This window comes from Argopecten irradians, chromosome 2 (assembly GCF_041381155.1).
Source record: "Argopecten irradians isolate NY chromosome 2, Ai_NY, whole genome shotgun sequence".
In the NCBI taxonomy this organism is placed as follows: domain Eukaryota; kingdom Metazoa; phylum Mollusca; class Bivalvia; order Pectinida; family Pectinidae; genus Argopecten; species Argopecten irradians.
In genome coordinates, this window is record NC_091135.1 from 54,192,303 (window position 1) to 54,213,321 (window position 21,019).

Consider the following 21,019-nt stretch of genomic DNA (forward strand, 5'->3'; position numbering starts at 1 on the left):
AACAACCACACTTGGTACAGATGTTTTAACAACCACACTTGGTACAGATGTTTTAACAACCACACTTGGTACAGATGTTTTAACAACCACACTTGGTACAGATGTTTTAACAACCACACTTGGTACAGATGTTTTAACAACCACACTTGGTACAGATGTTATAACAACCACACTTGGTACAGATGTTTTAACAACCACACTTGGTACAGATGTTTTAACAAGTAAGTTTTTTTTAACAATTTAAATTACTTTTGATTATTTACAGATTAAAAGAACTGAATCACTGGATAATTTTTTCCCAATATCAAGCATAGCTTCCAGATTTTCATTTCAAATTTTATTGAGTGCTTCCAAGACAACAAGAATTACTGGTGCATGTATTGCATCTGTATGTATATATATAACTCAGGTCACAGGGACCTGGCACGATTTTTTTAAACTAACAGTATACATATATATATATTATAGTATCAAGGGTATGAACTCGGCGGTCGAGAAAAACGGACCTATTTTTTTAAACCGTGATTATTTTAATAAATGGGTTCAATACAACATTGACGGATATCTTACCTTAAAGAGAAATAATTTATCTTTCCATTGAATGCTTGATGAACAAAATTGGCCAAGTATTGAAGAAGTTATGGCTTGATGAATCGGAAAATTTACGAAAAATAAATAAGCATTCCGAGAGAAAAATGAACATGGCACTGACGGTTAAAGTAAGTGAGCTACACGATGTAAAAATGGAGTTCCTACAAAGTACGGGTCATGACGCCTCCAAAGGAGATTGTGGATGAACACAGTTATGGATACTGTTTACCACCGCAAGCGTAGATTTTGTGATTTTGGCTTGGTTTTTGAGGTACCCATTAGAGCCGAGACGACATTTCGACCAGACAGGGAAATGTCTACCTAGCATATTTTTCGTAAATTTGCCGATTCATCAAGCCATAACTTCGTCAATACTTGGTCAATTTTGTTCATCAAGCACTCAATGGAAAGATGAATTATTTCTCTTTAAGGTAAGATATCCTTCAATGTTGTATAGAACCCATTTATTAAAATAATCACGGTTTTAAAAAAATAGGTCCGTTTTTCTCCACCACAGAATTCATACCCTTGATACTATAATATATAGATGTATACTATTGGTTAAAATTTTTCGTGCCAGGTCCCTGTGACTTTGTGTTTAAAACTGTCAGTATCTGTATTCAATAAACAATAGCTGTTGGGAGAGCAACATATCAGCTCATTGAATGTTGTATAGAAAAGTTGTTGTAAAACAGAAAAGTTGGCCCTAACCTAATGTTTATGCTTTTTACTTTAAAATGGGGCATATATACCAAACACAAACTCAAATTACTTGTAGTGTGAGTTATGAAACATTTCTTACATAAATGTATTTGAAAGGGCGTAGAGGAAAAGATTTCCTGGTACTACAGTACACTTCTTGTGGTTTTTTTCTATCAGTCCAAGGGAGATAATAAAGGTAAATCTGGAATTAACAACTGATCCAAACCAAAAACAGACGTATAAAACAAAAAAAAATTTGCGTAATAAATTAGAACTTTTTATATATAAAGCACCTATTTAATTAATTAAAAGCTATACCCATATTAATTATCAAAGTAGTGTACACCATATACAGTATACAATACTTTTATTCAATTATTAGACTTTAAGTACATGAACACTTTCTGGAAACAGAAAACTGTTTTCATTAAATTTCCTTTCATATGGAATGGTAGATATCAGATAAATTACAGCCAATAATTTAATAAGATTGAGATGTTCATCTTCAGACATTAAATTTTGTAAACGGGAACACTGAAGTATTTATAAATAGTTTTATCTACAATAATACTACATACAGAACTACATACTAGATTCACAACCAATGATACGACCAAATCAAACCCTGTGGTTAGGTCTGGTCCTACACCTATCAGCAGGTCGCCATAACGTCTGAGATATATACAGGGCCGTGTACCACCGTGGCCTCGATATTTTGTACAACTGTATTATGCTTATAAACATCTTGCATTATTAGTAATTAACCATTAATTAATTATCCTACATCACAGAACCACAATCCTGTAAAGTAATACTCCTAAACATCTATAACGGTAACATGAAATTGAAGTTCTAACAATTTATTGAAGTATATTTTAACGTTATACTCCTTCTATTGTAATATTATTATTTCTTACCAATGATCTCTGACAGTAACTTGTACTTTATGGCTAATTAATACATTACATCACTTATAACATACCTTGGTAGTTTACAAAAGTTTGTGTTATATTTACGACAGCTCCAACTTTACTATTAACCTTTGGCCATGCACACAGCCAAAATACAGTCTAACTAAAAATAACGTACAAATGATGCAAAAATATTGCATAATTGACAAAAGTTCTCATAAAAAAAAACAAATCTCAAAGCACCTGAATTTCAACATAATAATAAGCTTCACAAGCTTGGTTATAAACATTATTGAGAGGGAAATGCACAAGCTCTTTCTCTAAATGAATTTACAGAATGAAAATCTTCACACAATAAAATATGTTATTGCACACAGAACTCCACAACCTACTACACTCTTGAGGACAAATGGCTGACATATCCTTCAATGGCAAAAAATTAGTAAATTTTAAAAAAATCTGTATATTAATTTCTATATTTGACTTTTCTAAATAACAGAAAATAAGTTGTTTCTTTGAGACAGTCTCAATTAAATATAGTTTATTATCACAAAGCTTGTCAGTACCCTGTGATGTTTGTAAAATTATAACAGCAGCAAAACATTTTGGACAGATTTTTCTGAGTTGGTTATAGTGAAAATCCAAATGTCATTATGAAGACAATACATTTTAACGAGTAAATAATAAACACACTAATAGCACTCTAATCAGTAGAACAGGTTAAAGCTTGGCAGTGCAATTACATGATGACAATTAAACAGCTTAAGGTGGTCACTGGTGATGATGATATAACAGGGATTTCATCCAATGAGAGCCCAGGGTCCTACAAATTCAACATTGATCAGAAATGCAAAACAACATTTATAGGTTGAGCATGACAAGAAACTTTTGAAATATTTCATTGTGTCTAAGACAGTCTGATGATAATAGGCTGACCAGTGCCCTCTCATGTTATGGGAGAACATGGCATTGTTTAGTTATACGTGGGTTTATGGATTGGAGGGCTAGAGTCCTAGAGAGGCAGAGCTTACATAGGATCATGGACACTCATCGGATGGAATATCCCTCTATTTTCTTAACCTTTCTTCCATTGGATATTCAAACACAAATCAGATAAAGCAACGTATTCTATAATGGTCGTCAACCAAAAACAAACTGGCATGTAGTTTATGAGAAGGCAAGACTTGAAAAATACATTGGTAAAAAAAATTGAATTGCTCTCAAAATGTATCAAAATATAAATTAATGTGATAGTTAAATCTAGCAATTTCATGACAATGATGAAGATAATGGAGACAATGATAATCAGATATACCATGAATGAAATTCTTTTAAAATGTGTGCATTTAATAACTTTACAATGAATATTTAGGGTGATACTCGACATTATTGACACACATATATGTATCTATTTATATGGTTTTTTGATGCATCTTGTTGTCAAGGTGATATGTCCCACTTCAAGGGAGATAACTCTATGAGATCATTTTTGAAAGAGGAATCGGGTTATCAAAATGATATCTTCAGCAAACTTGAAACAAAAAATTAAAATCATTTTGTTGAAAAGATGTAAACTGAATATGTGTTCAAAATTAAAATTCAAAATATAATGAACAGAAAACAATAGAATAGAATGAAAAACACCTCCCATTATTTCAGGTATCATTACAGGTAACATGAAAGTTTTGTTTTATCTTGTCTTCTTCTCAATGCTAACATGACTAAGTGTAGATGACAAAGTACCTGATTTTATTGGTCATTTGAATACTGGCTGAGTTGCACATAATTATGAAAATGGTCAAATTCCACAAAAAAGCTGATATGACTACAAGATGCACCAAATAAGACTACCATCCGTAAGTGAATATGTACTTAACTTTATATATATAGTTTCTCTGTCACATGGTTTGGTCCATCTATATATCAAATCTATCACACAACTTCTACTTTCCTTTTATATATATAATGTTATATATTTCCCTCTCAACTCAAAAATACAATTATATTCATGTCTCTCAATTTATTCAACACATTCACAATATAGAACACTCTCTTTTTCACAACCTTACTTTCATTTTAGATATGCAATACACAGTCATGCAATATATATTTGTGTTACATAACTATGCAAACATTTTAAATAATTTTAGTAGCATAAAAACGTCAATCTTCACACATTGTGCATTATTATGAAGACATATGTGGGAAGGTCATACAATTTTGTACACACACATTACAGTGAATCCTGTCCAACTTTCCCATGTGATACTATACAGTATCATTACAATGTTATATAAATCAGTTACACTCTCACACATTGAGGAATGAGTTTGATACTAAATGATTACCTCATTATACAAAATCACAAGTAATCATGCACTGGTTCAAAATGACATTGAAACAATTATCAATCTAACACATCATTCTTGATACATCTTTTATGAACAGTGCTACAAAATATTGATTTTGATTTTTGTAAATATTTGCACAACCATCGTTTTTTCTCTCTAGAGGAGCACTGATATTATGAAATAAACATGATTTTCTCAGAAGGGTATTCCCCTTAGTCAACCTCCACGAACCTTTTATGCCATTGGAATGGTCTAATCCATTATGCGTTTAAGAGATGGGTGGGATCATAAACACACTTTAATACAAGATATTAAAATATTTCCATCACTATACAAAATGCTTAATACTTGATTTCAGATATAATATCTGATATCTTGATACCAAAATAAGTTATATCTTTGATGCAACACAAGTACAACTTGTATTTACTCAAAATCTTCAGAAAACTTGAAATCATTGCTGGATGTCTTTGCGAGCTAAGTCCTGATGTCACACCAGCTGATCATCTGCACATGTGTAAACATACATACACAGAATTATCCCAGGTTGCCTTAACACTAGAAATGTGTGTACTGTCCTTTGTATAAAAACATCTTTGGCTTTATTCTATGGTACTTTTCAAATATGCAATCCTTCTCTGAAGTTGTTCAAGTCTTAAGCTGTTTAAGAAACATTTGGTCACATAATGTATATTGAGGAATGGAAATACAAGGTGTTTTTTTTTTATATCTATCACTCTTGAGAGAAATCAGTATTTTGATAGAAAGAAGTCCTTCAAAATACTGATAATTTTCACTGAGACTGCTCAGATCTTCAGTCACATTCAGATCACAACATAATCTGGTTTTAGTTTAATAACCCTTCCAACAGCTCAACAGGATCAAACCTGTCCACGATATCTCTGGAATAGCGGCATTTCAAAAATTGCGTCCATTAAAAAATGCTAATGTATTATTACCAGGGTCACAAAACATCATCAGTAGGAACAGATTGATACATGTCTGCAAGCTTGGAGAACTTGGGTCCCCAGTCGTCTAGGTATTCATAGTCCTGATCCCCACCACTTGAACTAGTGTGTAGGGAACTCAGCGACCCTAGGTCACTGTCTCCTCCCTCATACGCAAACTCCATAACATTGTCATGAGGCGGCGCACTTAGGTCATTGTCTGCGTCGATCAGGCGATCTTCTATAAAACTCCCAACATCGGGTGTCTCTCCCGGACGCACTGCAACAGAAAAAATATCTGTCAATTTGTTCCTGTTAATATTTTTATTTGATTTTATTAAAATTACTTAATGAACCCAGTTCTTGTTTATATCTGGTACTTCACTTTTAGATTTTGACATAGAAGAAATTGGGATAGTAAACTTTCATACCAAAATCATGCAGTTAGATTTCAACACATTTAGATTTCTAAAATTGTTTATGTTAGAAACTTAACCCAATGTTAGAGACATGCAGCTTAGAAGAGGAGGTATTATAAGAGAAGAATAAAGAAACCAACACCTACTATACAAACCTTTGTCCGGTCTACTATGGGGAGGTAAAAGGAAGGGCTGGTCAGGTTTACGGAGACGAGATATGTCATAACCATCCTGATCCTCTTCACCTGTAGGTAAAAGGTAAGATTTAGTGAGGTTATTTAGGCGGATCAGAGGTCCATAACATTGGCTAAGAGCTTGAGTGTCATAAGAACACATGTTTATAGAAAGAGAAAGTACTTAATATATTCTAGCTAAAAGCCATCGAAATGTGTTTAGGTCACATGTAAAATTACCAAAACTTTTTAAAATAGGTTTCAAATTATTTTTTGATCCTAGCAAGATAGTATACCACCATATTTAGCTCACAAAGCTTCTACCAGTTCAGTGCAACACCATATTAACCTCACTAATCTAATGTTTCTGCTAGGTCTGTGTTAACACCATATTAACCTCACTAATGTTTCTACTAGGTCGGTGTAACACCATATTAACCTTACATATACTCTAAGTGTGTAACACCATATTAACCTCACTAATGTTTCTACTAGGTCGGTGTAACACCATATTAACCTCACTAATGTTTCTGCAAGGTCTGTGTAACCTCATATTACCCTCACTAATGTTTCTACTAGGTCTGTGTTAACACCATATTAACCTCACTAATGTTTCTACTAGGTCTGTGTTAACACCATATTAACCTCACTAATGTTTCTGCAAGGTCTGTGTAACACCATATTACCCCTCACTAATGTTTCTGCTAGGTCTGGGTTAACACCATATTAACCTCACTAATGTTTCTGCAAGGTCTGTGTAACACCATATTAACCTCACTAATGTTTCTACTAGGTCTGTGTTAACACCATATTAACCTCACTAATGTTTCTGCAAGGTCTGTGTAACACCATATTAACCTCACTAATGTTTCTGCTAGGTCTGTGTTAACACCATATTAACCTCACTAATGTTTCTGCAAATTCTGTGTAACACCATATTAACCTCACTAATTTCTACAAGGTCTGTGTAACATCTTATTAACCTCACTAATGTTTCTGCAAGGTCCGTGTAACACCACATTGACCTCACTAATGTTCTACAAGGTCGGTGCAACACTATATTAACCTTACTAATGTTTCTACTAGGGCAATGTAACACCATATTAACTTTTTAACTTCTACATGTCAGTATAGAACTAGGTTAACCTCATTGTAGGTTCATAATGTACAAAGACTTACCTGCTCCCTCCTCGTCATGGTCCATTACATTCTCCCGAATGTCGTCATACTGGTCATCATAAAGGATGGACTTCTCCTTGTCACGCTTGGTTAAGTTCCAAACTAACAGGAACACCAGCATCACAATCACTGTAACAACCAGAATAAATTCCTACTGTACATTGTCATACTTCAAACCAAGTTTCTAAATAAACATTTTTATGAAAACGATGATTATGAAAAGTTAAGTTCACTGAATTATGAAAGACAGGGTTTAGTGAATCATGGGTGTTTATAAAAATATCCAAAATTTTTCATTTTGAGTTTTGTGTCTAATTTCTTTCATCATCAACATATAGTTTTAATAGACAGGTCCTAGAGGGATATGAAACAGTCGTTAAGCTGTAACATATAATATCATTCATATTCTCACTCTTATACTTTAAAGGTTCAAGAAAGTACAAATCTCAGCAGACTGATTCTGGTACTTACAGGCCACAGTGAAGATGCTGACGATGATGATAACCAGAGCTTCAGTAGTCACTCCAGCAGGAATGACCTCAGACTGGGCCTGTTGGTTACACAGTGTGCCGGTCCAACCAGCAGGACAGTTACACATGAAAGTTTCAGGGTAGTCCAGCTCAATACATGTACCACCAGAGTAACAAGGGTTGGCGTTACAGTAAAGGATTGGAACACAGTTCTCTGCAGTACCAGGCTCACTGCCGGCTGGACACCTACACAAATATCATACAGACTATTTAAATGTGTTTTTCATAACTAGTATAATGAACAATTGGTCTTTTTTACTTGCAGGAAATAGATTAGTCATATACTTTTAAAATATAATACAGTAAAACCCCGTTATATTGCCACCCGTTTTACCGCCAAACTCGCCTATCGCCAAATTCTGTTGATAGGGACACATGTTTTCGTAAGGTGCTCAACTGCCGACTGACAGGTAATCAGCTACACACACTATGGCCGCGTGTATGACTGTGTGTACACAGTGAAATCAATTAACAATATGGGTACACCTTTGTTATTGTTTTACAGGTAGGTATCGCAAGTTGTGGTGAATAAAACTCACTTCTGTACATGTGTTTTACGTACTATCGTAACGTTAGTTATTTATTGACAAAAAGGAACCCACAAGTCTATTTCTCTATATCACCGTTCGTTTATATTGGACCATAAAATGCAACTAGCAATTTCAAGAGCGATAGAAATATAATGTACGTGCAGAAGAATCTGCCGTTTATTAGTAAGATCAAATCGTCGTCTGAGTGCCGTTTATGCAGACATGTGCGCGGAAGTGAGGTCACGACCGCACTGCGCTTGTTCAGAACTTCTATTCTTTGTTTCCGGGCGGGATTTCCCGTAATAAAAATATCATATAACCGAGAAAATCCCAACTAGCAGGCAACTCAGCACGATACGTGGTAGCACAAACGTGTTCGGTTTTCGTATTTTACACACATAAAGCTGACATATTTATTGAAAGACTACTATCGAAATTACTTTAATTTTGGAACTGTTCATATTACAAAATACGAAGTGGCCGTACACTACACAGACTGACTAGAAAGTCTGTTTCAGTACGGCACCGGGGGACTACCTATATTTAGGCCTAATTAAGATTTCAACGACAAATCCGATATACCGCCAAACTCGATATATCGCCAAAATCTAGGAAAACAGAAGGTGGCGATATAACGGGGTTTTACTGTAATTGCTTTCAAATCCAATATGATACTGAAAAATAGATATATATAAAACATGATGGTTGCAAGATAATGATGTGAAGAAAAAATTCTCCAATCATCATAGTGATATATGCGACTAGCTATTCCTTAACAGAGCCTTGGGTAAGATAACCACTCTCTCCCCTCTCTCTCTGTTTATCTCCCCTTATTGATTACCTACTCTAGCTGATTGTCTCTCCTTACTGATTATCTCCCCTAAAGATTTGTTTTATCTAACTATTCTGAGCCCTTACTGGTTATCTTGATAATTGTCTCCCCTTACTGATTATCTCCCCTAATGAATTGGTTGTCCTAACTTGTCTCCCCTTACTGATTATCTCCCCTAATGAATTGGTTGTCCTAACTGTTCTGAGCCCTTCCTGGTTATCTCCACTTGATGATTGTCTCCCCTTACTGATTATCTCCCTTAATAATTTGGTTTTCCTAACAGTTCTGAGCCCTTATTGATTATCTACACTTGATGATTGTCTGCCCTTACTGATTATCTCCCCTAATGAATTGGTTGTCCTAACTGTTCTGAGCCCTTACTGGTTATCTCCACTTGATGATTGTCTCCCTTTATCTCTACTAATTAATGATCTCCACTCAGTGTTGTGAGCCTCTGCTAATAGGCACTTACCTACAGTCTCTATCACCCCAGAGCGGTACACATTCCTTACTAATGGGGATGCCACTAGAACAGAGGTGACCGGTACAGTCTTTGTCACGGACGCAGTTCATCTGGACATTGGGGTAAAGAGAAAGGTTAGCAGCAGGACTGTGTAGATTTTCCTCCACTCGCATAGGGAACCACTTATCATCTACTCGAATATCTGTGATGCAGGCTGAAATACAAAACCACATTAGAATTAGCAGGTATTGCAACAAAATCAACTTCTAATAGAAAATGTGTTATGGTTTTAATGACATTATTAGTATTCAATTATTTTTCAAGTTGTTTTACATTGATGGAACTATTGTTCTACATCCCTAACGAAAAATAGAACAGAACTCCACTGGTGCAGGTTTTGATTTAGCCAACAAGATGTAACTACCAACCAATTTAAAATGATGGTGAGTGAGCTATTCTTTGCTTTGCACAAACTAACCACAGTAGACATTTTCCGACAGGTCACCACTCCAACTTTCAATAGAACCAGTTTACTACCAATACAAACACAACTTTCAATGCAATAAATTGTCCAATAGAATATCTACCAGGTATGATAAACCAACACATGTTACCTCCCCTTTCCCAGTTATAAAGAAACCTCAGTACCATCCAGCAATCTAAATTAGCTGTTTTCTTCACACCTTTTAGATTCACTTTTAGAAGAAAATTGAGTATTTGCAAGGTCAGTTAATCTTGTACTTACTGTCTTTGAGACCTCTTTTATCGAAGGTAGGAGTCGCATCAAAAGTTACACGTGCTCCTGCCACAATCTGGTCTGTACGGAGATTGAACTTCTGGCTTTCTCCTTCCTTTCCCCACGTCTCATTGTAGTATCGCCCCTCTCCACCATCCATCTTTAGCTGGAACCACTTTCCGGTACGAGTAAACTTGACGTGGTGCCATTGTCCATTGTTGGCACGAACAGATGACAGAGAAAGGACATTTGGCATCAATGGTGCATCATGGTCCTTAAGATTATAGGTCACTTGGAGGTGATTGTTTACAATCTGGAAATTCACATAAATAGTTACAAAATTTGTAAGGTTGAAGGTTGGGGAGGGGTTGAGGGGGGGAGGAGGCACAATGCCCTAGAATATGGAAACTGATGAAAATCTTAACGAAACTGACCGTGGATCCAAATGAATACTGAGGCCTCATTAGGGATTCAAGTAAATATGTAAATAATCAGTTTACTGGAAGGAACTACCATGTTGGACTCAACTCTTCTTACATAATTAGTTATAACTAGTAACACAACATGATGCTCCATGTCGGTCTCTCTACAATAGGACAGATCAAGAACTAAATGTATTATCTTGCTTTATCAAAAGTGGTGCCCCAAAGGAATAGCCACCAATTACATCAGGGAAATACCCTAACTAGTCACTGTATGTTGTTAACAAACATGAAATATCAACATTATAACACCGCCCAGTACCTCCATTGTGATATACTCCTTGGATGTTGATGGCAGATGTAGAAGTATTCCACCATCAGCGTCACGCGTGCGGAAACTCATCTGGATGGAGATTGATCTCTCCTGTAGTGAGTTATACATCTCATTCTTCAGAACCCAGGCCATAAAACCATGATCCTTCAGGTCTCGTACGGTAGTATCTATAAAATATTTATTGTTAAAATCAGTCATTTTTCTGTTGAATCAGATCACAAACGGTCATATCAATGACATAACAACATTATAATCAGTATCATAATTACATACAGTCGAATTGTAAAAACCTAAATCATTCATGTAATAAAGCAATGAGGAGACAGAAGTACGAGCTATGCTACCCACTTGTGTTACATTTGTTGGAGCCTTTATACTTGGGTCGGTAGCCAGGTTTACAGCTACATTTGAAGTCGTTACTATTCCAGTTGACAAGTTCACACGTCCCGTGTGGTCCACAGACCCCTTGTCTTTTGTCGTCTTCACAATGTCGGTCTTCTTGTGGACAGTCGTTCTCGTGGTTCAGACCAGGGTGGTTTCGGCTCGTGTATAGATCATAAAGCTAGAAAAATAACAAATACATTGGTTCAAGCGCATGTATGATTAGGGTTTCATAAATTTAATGTCCTGGATTGTACAGCTGGCAAAATAACAAATGAAATATCTGATTACACTGCAGAGTAAGTATTAATTATAATGGGGCGAGTGAGAGAGAGTGCTTAACTACTAGTTCAGCTTTTTATGCAAATAAATTCACCATGATTATGATGTTCTTGACTGATTGAAACTTTAACCTAAGGATGATCTATGAAAGACCTTAAATATAGATCATGTCATATCATCATTAGTCGGCGGTAAACACTCGCTCATAACTCATGCAACCTTTTGTTAGTCAAGATAATCGTCAAGTAATGTCTTCAATTATCAATTCCAGATAGTCTAGACTTAGCCACTGTGTACCTCTCCATTGTGGTATAAATTCCTTATACACCCGAAGAAGCTCTGATTGGTGATTCCCCTTGGATATGGTGGAGTGACATAGCGACCACCCATCTGTAACATTGTGTTGACATTTAGGTATTTGTTCCGTCCTCGGGTACTACCAGTGATCTCACATGGTTGGCGGTCTTCCTTTGACTCACTCCCACGCTCAAATACAGATGATCGGCACTGGTCCACTGTCATGGTAACCATCTGTAAACATTGCAACACACAGAATTTAGTACAATCATTTGTGTAATTCAACCTAATGAAATGCATAAATATGATCTCATTTGTTTGAAATATTTCTTTATTCCGACATTGCAAAACAATTTGCATCTCCTTTAGCAACAATGAACATTACAACTCACCCTTCCTACACGGACGATGTCTATATGATGCCATACTCCATCATTAAGTTTCTTTAGCCGAGTTATTTGGTTTTTGTCTTTGCCATCGAGTGGTAACATAACTTTTCCAGTTCCATGGTCAATTTGTAAACGCGGATACCCCTTAATTAGCTCCAAGGCAATAAAATCCCGTGGAATGTTAGGACCGATTGGTTCTACAGGTCCGTTGTAGAAGATCAGCCCATTCTCCGAGGTGGTAATGAACTCTATACTGGTGGTGCTTTCTTCACACTGGGCCAGGGCTGGGTACAGGGCATAGCCTCCTTTAAAGCTGTGTCGGGTCTTCTGACAACGCTTACCATCAAATCCTCTGGGGCACTGACATCTGAAATAATAGAAAGAATCAAAATTCATGAACAGCCTAACTAATAGATACCAGTGAAACACTCCTTTACTAGGGATGTGATTGATCCAATCAGCAGAACAAGGAAACATCTCAACAGGTCATTTTATGATGATTCAGATCACACCTGACATGTTTCTCATAAATATTGTTAAATCAGAGGAAATCCTCTGAAAAGAAACACATCCCTGTTTACTAATACTGTACACCGAATCTGCAACAGTTGAGAAAACAAGTACAAAAAAATTCATGTAGTCTCATGTTTAACCAATCCCATCTAAGTGAAATGATATGAGATACTTACGTGACCTCGCCCCAGTTGTCTCGAACACATGTGCCTCCATTATAACAATAGCCAGATTTACACACGAGTGGTTCAGAGAAGTCACGTGCCTTACAGATACAGTCTGTCTTGATCATGGTAGACACGCCCACAAAGCTCTGTCCCTTGGTGTTGACGAGACTTGGTCGGTTATCAACAAACAATGTGTTTGTACAGCCTCCACTTTCACATACTTCCTTTACACACAAGTCTATGCTAACCATGGCAATCTTTCCACCTGATATAGCCTCAAACTGGAAAAATAAAGATTTAGAATACATCAGACAAGAAATTCTCAAATAAATCAATAATAACAAATAAGTTTTTCTACAAATAAAACAAATACAGTCACACCTGTCCTAACGGCCATCATTGTTTAAAGACCTGACTTTACATCTGTTTCTGTGGTAGATGACAGGTTTAGTGCTAAAATATATTTGATTTCTGCTGTATCTTTTGTGTGTCAAATAACTGTTGTTTTCTGGCACTGGGTGCCAGAACGGTACATTGCGGAATAGGCTAGTACATAAAATCTTTGGAAAGTATATTTGTACATGACTTGTATTGGATTATAAATTACCTTGTCTTTGTAAGTGAGGACAATGCCGTCCAGTTTACTGGCCGCGTACCATGGTGACCCATGTGCTGCGTATCTGATATCGGTGAAGGAGCCATTGTTCATTACACTGAAAATGGCCACATTTTTTTCCCGCACACCAAGCCGTCTGGCCAGCAGAGACTTGAATCGGTTGTAACAGCTTCCATCAGGTCCTTCCTCCATAAACGCTTCCGCACTTGTACCTAAGAATGAAATATAGATTAACTTAAAATCATACATTCATGTTTACCTGCCACTAAAAGAATGCTTCAGAGTGCTTCAAAAACTTCATTTTCTACGATATTAAAAAACATTTCTTTTAAATCATTGTGGTTGTATCAGAATTTATAAGGAAATACTTATCAGGAAATTGAATTGTTAACTTTAATAAAAACATTATACCATACCATTTCATATTTCTTGATCATTTACATGAAAAAAAAATTGCACATAAAGACCAGAAAAGAATAGACTTCAAGACAAACTATTTAGTTTGGAATACATCATAAACATCTAACCTATTACCTTGATAAATAACATTAACTATATATGTATTGTATCTGTAGTAAATGTAGTAAAACTGAGGCTCAGTAGTTCTAACCTGACAGTCGGACAGAGCCAGAGCTGAATACAGCATCATCATTGATCTCCTGTACAGTAACATGTATAGTAGCGGTGGCGTTATGATTCCTAAAGACGACGTGATCATAGACCAGAACCTTAAACTCGTAATAACCACCAGGGACACCCTTCTTCATTGTAATGGTTCCATTCTCTCTCGACACACTGGAAAATAACGACAAATGATTCATTTATTACATGGAAATTTAATATATGGAAAAAAAGCGATCATTCAAGTACATATGTAGGTAAAATCTGAAGCATTATCAGTATACAGATCTCAGTCACTTTGGTTCCTGGAGAGCATTCAATATTTAGGCTCATCTGTCCCTAACCTACAAGTAATGGTCATCTCATACTAATCATCCTATCCACCTTAGACTCATTTCCTTTAGAATAAATATGTTCAACATCTCCAATCACAAAATCAGACACCTATCTGAAGAAGCAAGCCATGTCCTTGGGTCCAAGAGAAACTTACCCTGAAGAAGCGGGCCATGTCCTTGGGTCCTATAGACACTTACCTGAAGAAGCGGGCCATGTCCTTGGGTCCTATGAAGTAGTACCATTTGTCCTTGAAGTCCCAGTCATCAGGGTCATCAGCGTTAGCTCTGCCGATTTCAATGTTACCAAATAATCCTAGGAAAAATAGAACTCAACAATATCAGAAAGATAAAGTAACATCTTATTCTATCTTTGTTAGATGCCCTAGATACCTTTATCAAATAAATGATAAATGAAGAAATATCAGATAACCTTATTTTAGGAAGAAATTTTAGATAACCTTATTTTATGAATAAATTTTTAGATAACCTTATTTTAACATTAACAACTAGCCATGTCTAACTTTTAACTCATTATCACAAATCTTACAACCCCTGAAACATAATATTCTAATTCACAGTTCTAGCTAAGAATGTTGGGCTTGTTTACAGATTAATGAAACTACATGTATTACGAGTTCTAACCAACACCAACCCAGTCCTTATGATGAGACCATCAGGTGAATGTAAGAAGGTTCTATAAAGACTGACACTTAACTTGTATATTGTAACAGGGACATCAACAGGCCTGTTTATTACCTTTGTAATTATACACAAATATATCCTTGGAGCCGTCTGTGTGCTGGTTATTGTTCTTGTCTCCAATCTCAATGGTCAGCGTGCTGGTTCCAGTCATAGTAAGAGGATGGTAGCCTCCCATGTCAGTCATCACGATCGGCAGGTAGTAAAACTTCTTCTCTTCACGTAGGAAACGGTTCTGGGCATAAATCGTCCCAGTACCATTGTTCCCGTCACCAGCTGTGCAAACATAACAAGTAAATTGATATTTTGCTAAAATCTATATCTCTTTTGATCAGAAAAATAACTTAATAAAATTTCATTAAAGGAATACTTTTGAATAAATGTTTTTTAAATATCAACAAAATTGTTTGCTTTAATAATATGCCTTTACAACAGTTCATAGTTTTCAATAATATTTAATTCATTTTGTACAGTGAATGCTGCAGAACAAATGAAATTTCTCAGAGTGTGTGATTACCGAGGGATCTTTATTATTATGACAGTACATTGTATTTGTTTCCTTTTTAATAATAGTACATTGTATTTGTTTCCTTTTTAATAATAGTACATTTTATTTATTTCTTTGTCTTTTTGTATCTTCTATTCTTAATTCTTTATCATGTGACCATGTTTCTTTTATGTGTGTCTTGATAAACCTCAGGAAACAGTTCATAGGGTTGGTCTCAACACTTCAACATTGGTCATGACTGTTGCTGATAATGCATGAAACAACTGTATATTGTCTACATTTTAAGGATTATGTTCTTGCCCCATAAATCAGAATCTGGCATCAATATACAGTGATAATGTGGTGCCACTCACACTGGTTGAAGATCAAGGTGAAGTTAAGGTTGCCGTTACTATCACACGTTGGGTTATCCCTACAGGCTGGCAGGTAGAACTTGAACGGAGGTCCGTGATTCCGAGTGTCTCGATCTCGTGCCTTAAATGTCAACACTTGCTGTGGGAATGGGTCATCCTCCATTACGATTGGTCGGTAATTTTCAGCAAATGTTGGTGCCTCATCGTTCAGATCAGCCACATTCAGGATGAGAGTGGCAGTTCCTGTCAGGGGAGGATCACCTGGCAACGAAACAATATTTTAACATAAGTAAGGTCATTTTTGTTCAAAAAAATCCTAATTGGAAACTTTGAGCTGTCAGCTTTAAGTCATTATTAATTACAGTTTTAATTTTCAAATACTTCTATAACTGTGGTAAGTTATTTTTACCAACAATGAATATTTTATTTTTAAATTGAAATAAGCGTTATGTAGTGATTATTTTATATACATGTATTGTTACCCTCAACTCTGAAATACTAGTATGACATTTAATGCTGAACTTTGACCTATAGTCCTGAGATGTTTGACCTTTAACCTCACTGACCTTTATCAATGGCTAGAACTTCCACAGTGTATTTTGAGCTTGTTTCTCTGTCCAGTGTCTGCCCATCCAGTCCTTTCTGTATCTTCACGTAGCCCTTGTTGCCCTGTTGTTCTACATAGAACCTGTCTGAGTAATCCGCAATGGCAAACCTGTAACAGATCAATATTGTTCTACTTAATCCTTCAAACCTGTAACAGATCGATATTGTTCAACTTCATCCTTCAAACCTGTAACAGATCAATATTGTTCTACTTAATCCTTCAAACCTGTAATAGATCAATATTGTTCTATTTAATCCTTCAAACCTGTAATAGATCAATATTGTTCAACTTAATCCTTCAAACCTGTAATAGATCAATACTGTTCTATTTAATCCTTCAAATCTGTAACAGATCAATATTGTTCTACTTAATCCTTCATACCTGTAATAGATCAATATTGTTCTATTTAATCATTCAAACCTCTAATAGATCAATATTGTTCTACTTAATCCTTCAAACCTGTAATAGATCAATACTGTTCTATTTAATCCTTCAAACCTCTAATAGATCAATATTGTTCTACTTAATCCTTCAAACCTGTAACAGATCAATATTGTTCTATTTAATCCTTCAAACCTGTAATAGATCAATATTGTTCTATTTAATCCTTCAAACCTCTAATAGATCAATATTGTTCTACTTAATCCTTCAAACCTGTAATAGATCAATATTGTTCTACTTAATCCTTCAAACCTGTAATAGATCAATACTGTTCTATTTAATCCTTCAAACCTGTAATAGATCAATACTGTTCTATATTTAATCCTTCAAACCTGTAATAGATCAATATTGTTCTACTTAATTCTTCAAACCTGTAATAGATCAATACTGTTCTATTTAATCCTTCAAACCTGTAATAGATCAATACTGTTCTATTTAATCCTTCAAACCTGTAATAGATCAATATTGTTCTATTTAATCCTTCAAACCTGTAATAGATCAATACTGTTCTATTTAATCCTTCAAACCTGTAATAGATCAATATTGTTCTATTTAATCCTTCAAACCTGTAATAGATCAATACTGTTCTATTTAATCCTTCAAATCTGTAACAGATCAATATTGTTCTACTTAATCCTTCAAACCTGTAATAGATCAATACTGTTCTATTTAATCCTTCAAATCTGTAACAGATCAATATTGTTCTACTTAATCCTTCAAACCTGTAATAGATCAATATTGTTCTATTTAATCCTTCAAATCTGTAACAGATCAATATTGTTCTACTTAATCCACTAAACTTGTAACAGACCAATATTATTATATCTAATCCTTCAAACAAGTTTTCTTGTATAAACAAACAAAAAAACAATTGTATCAATCTTTTTCAGGGAGTTATGATGGTACCCATCTTTTGTAAACACATACTGTACATGTTCTGTATATGATCCAATAAGTGCCCCCGTCCCTATATGTACCCCTCCCGCTTTTTTAATTAATGACTTACCCGTAATTTTGTGAAATGTCAGGTCCTATTACGCACCTTTCAGTTTTAAATTTTGAAACTGCCCTGGGTGCTTATTGAGTCAAATACGGTATTAATATTTAGAAATATGAGGAAGGTCAAATATCAGTCTTACGTAAAGTCGTTGTTCGGAGGACTGTCTTTATCATTTGCAGCAAACGTATAAAGTAATGTGCCCTCCTCAATGTTTTCGTTGAAGTCCATGATCTTCACTGTATCTGTAAACTTTGGAGGTTCATCATTGGCATCTGTTACTGTAATCTCTACAAATGCATGGTCTTCATGGAGCGGGTTAGAGTCTCGCGCCTTCACAGTCAAGTTAAAGAATCTCTGTTGGACATTTTCATAATCGACAGGCTGAAAAGATAAAGGAGTAGTTTATTAAATACTGGCAGCCAATTCTAGACTTGAATTTGATATGACATCAAAGTTTCCTATTCTATATGTATCAATATCTTGGATAAAATCCTAAGATATAGAGTATTCCTAGATTCATGTTTTAATGCACTGCAAGGATATCATTAACATCTAGAGAAAGAAAATTTATTTCATAAAAAAAACATCTAGTGGAACAAGCAACATTTACTTTATCATGGACAATTGTATTATCACATTAATTTTGTCTTATTGAATTTACAGTACAGACTTTTATAAAAGAAGATGAAGCTAGATTTCATACTACCATCACTTACATGGAAAACATTAATGACGCCAGCATTGGATGGTAATGTTGTAATGGAAAAGAAACTCAAATCACTCTCCAAGGTGTATGTCAGCTTGGCATTCTCCCCAATATCATCATCTGTGGCAGACACTGTGATGACTGGGCCGCTCTTCTGACTCTCAGACAAAGTCACACGGTATATCTTCTGTAGGAACACTGGAGCCTCGTCATTTTCGTCAGATACTTTGATGGTGACAGTAGCAGTGCTGCTCCTCTGTGGGACGCCGCGATCAAAGGCGATTACCTGTAAGTGGTATCGGTCCAACACCTCACGATTCAGGATGTCTGTGTTAGAGTAGACGAGACCTGAAGACTCCTGGATCTTAAACAGGTACTCCCCATTATCAGGGTTAGCAGGAGTGTTCCCTCGGCCATCTATCTGGTAGTAAACTGTACCGTTCATTCCCAGGTCAAAGTCCTTAGCTCGCACTGTCATGATGTTCTTCCCTGTAAAACCAACAAAATCTTCTTAAAAACTTCACAACACAGGAACATTTAAGGTAATGTCAAATCTAAGCTTGAATTTGAGTTTTTAAATTTTTGTCTAATTTATATCTGGTTATATTTATAAAGCATCAGAAATATTTTTTAAGACACTTTTATTATCTAACAGAGAACTTAACTGTATACATACTTCAAAGTCAATTTGAAAAGAACCCTCAGAAGGACAACAGGAAAGCATCCAAAGAAGAAGATTCTGTCATTTTCAGCTTTAGCATGCATTATTTTATCTATGATGTTTCGGACAAAATTCTAACTTACTTTTAGCTGAATTCTCCGGAACATATCCCGTAAGATTTCCAACAAATAATGGAGCATTGTCGTTGATATCCTTGGGCTGAACTTTGACATAAGCGTAGCCAATCAGGGACTGGGGATTTCCTGGCTCATCTTCAACGATAATGTTAAACTGGTACTCAGCCCGCCCATTTGGAAGATCACGGTCTAGACTGCGTTTTAGAAAAATCCTGCCATCCTCTGGTCCAATAACAAACATTGGGTTACCAGGATCCTGATCGTCAATGTTGAGACTATAGCGGAAGTTATGTGGCCGGTCAATATCCTTATCAGTAGCACTTACCTACAACCAAAATATCAACTTATTGACAAAATACTGAAAACCGTTTTCATATATATATATATATCTTTAATTTCAATAATGGTAATTTAAATATAGGCAAACGTGTCTTTGTTTTTCAGAGAACCTTTTTACACTCCTTTTTTTTTTTCTTTTTTTTTTTTTTTTTTGTTACACTTTTTACATTCTGTCACACTCACCTCAGGACATAATGATTTCACTGACAACATTTCCATACCTTCCATATAATATGTATCAATGAACAGGGAATCTCTTAGAAATCCAGTTTTTGTTTATTGTGATTTTTACGTTTTCCTTCTATATGTCATAAAAATGATTTTTTTTACACTATGGTACATACCTGTACAAGGAATTTCTGTTGACCAGCAGGAGGGTCAATCTCCTCTACCACATCAGTAATGATGTACTCAGACTGAGTAAACTCGGGCTGGTTATCGTTGATGTCCAGTACAGTCAGTTTTACCCTAGTGGTGTTAGTGTGGTACCCATCATTGGCAGTAATGGTCAAGTTGTACACCTACAAAAATACATATTCTATGATCAGCTGCAGTTATGAATTGTTAGTTGATGATAAAAATATTTTCTCGTTCATATTGTTGGAACAAGATGTTTATTCCATTTTGACATTTATCAAATATTTGAATTAGAACTTATAGCTAATTTAGCTGGATATTGGAACAGAGAAATATAAGATAAATAAAACCGTACCTTTGGTGGGGTTTCGTAATCTAGGTCCCGAGCGACATAGATCTCACCCGTCTTTTGCTTGATACCAAATACATTCCCCACATTACCGCTGGTGATTGTGTAAGTCAAAACATCAGCTGATCAACAAAAATAATG

At 35.5% G+C, this 21,019-nt stretch overlaps 1 protein-coding gene across 1 annotated transcript in view; it reads right to left on the reverse strand.

Moving 5' to 3' along the window:
* LOC138315964 (neural-cadherin-like) overlaps positions 1 to 21,019 on the reverse strand; it is a 77,068-nt gene continuing 56,049 nt past the window's right edge. Inside the window, exons 14-35 of the mRNA XM_069257389.1 lie at positions 20,885 to 21,000; positions 20,517 to 20,693; positions 19,840 to 20,158; positions 19,046 to 19,524; positions 18,469 to 18,710; positions 16,848 to 16,996; positions 16,282 to 16,542; positions 15,478 to 15,696; positions 14,920 to 15,034; positions 14,376 to 14,560; positions 13,757 to 13,977; positions 13,159 to 13,430; positions 12,473 to 12,836; positions 12,081 to 12,314; positions 11,469 to 11,682; positions 11,109 to 11,287; positions 10,374 to 10,677; positions 9,638 to 9,842; positions 7,745 to 7,989; positions 7,274 to 7,402; positions 6,068 to 6,166; positions 1 to 5,782 (exon numbers count right to left, since the gene is read on the reverse strand). Coding sequence (XP_069113490.1) covers positions 5,520 to 5,782; positions 6,068 to 6,166; positions 7,274 to 7,402; positions 7,745 to 7,989; positions 9,638 to 9,842; positions 10,374 to 10,677; positions 11,109 to 11,287; positions 11,469 to 11,682; positions 12,081 to 12,314; positions 12,473 to 12,836; positions 13,159 to 13,430; positions 13,757 to 13,977; positions 14,376 to 14,560; positions 14,920 to 15,034; positions 15,478 to 15,696; positions 16,282 to 16,542; positions 16,848 to 16,996; positions 18,469 to 18,710; positions 19,046 to 19,524; positions 19,840 to 20,158; positions 20,517 to 20,693; positions 20,885 to 21,000 — 4,991 coding nt within the window. The 3' untranslated portion in view covers positions 1 to 5,519. The remainder of the gene's footprint in view (positions 5,783 to 6,067; positions 6,167 to 7,273; positions 7,403 to 7,744; positions 7,990 to 9,637; positions 9,843 to 10,373; positions 10,678 to 11,108; positions 11,288 to 11,468; positions 11,683 to 12,080; positions 12,315 to 12,472; positions 12,837 to 13,158; positions 13,431 to 13,756; positions 13,978 to 14,375; positions 14,561 to 14,919; positions 15,035 to 15,477; positions 15,697 to 16,281; positions 16,543 to 16,847; positions 16,997 to 18,468; positions 18,711 to 19,045; positions 19,525 to 19,839; positions 20,159 to 20,516; positions 20,694 to 20,884; positions 21,001 to 21,019) is intronic.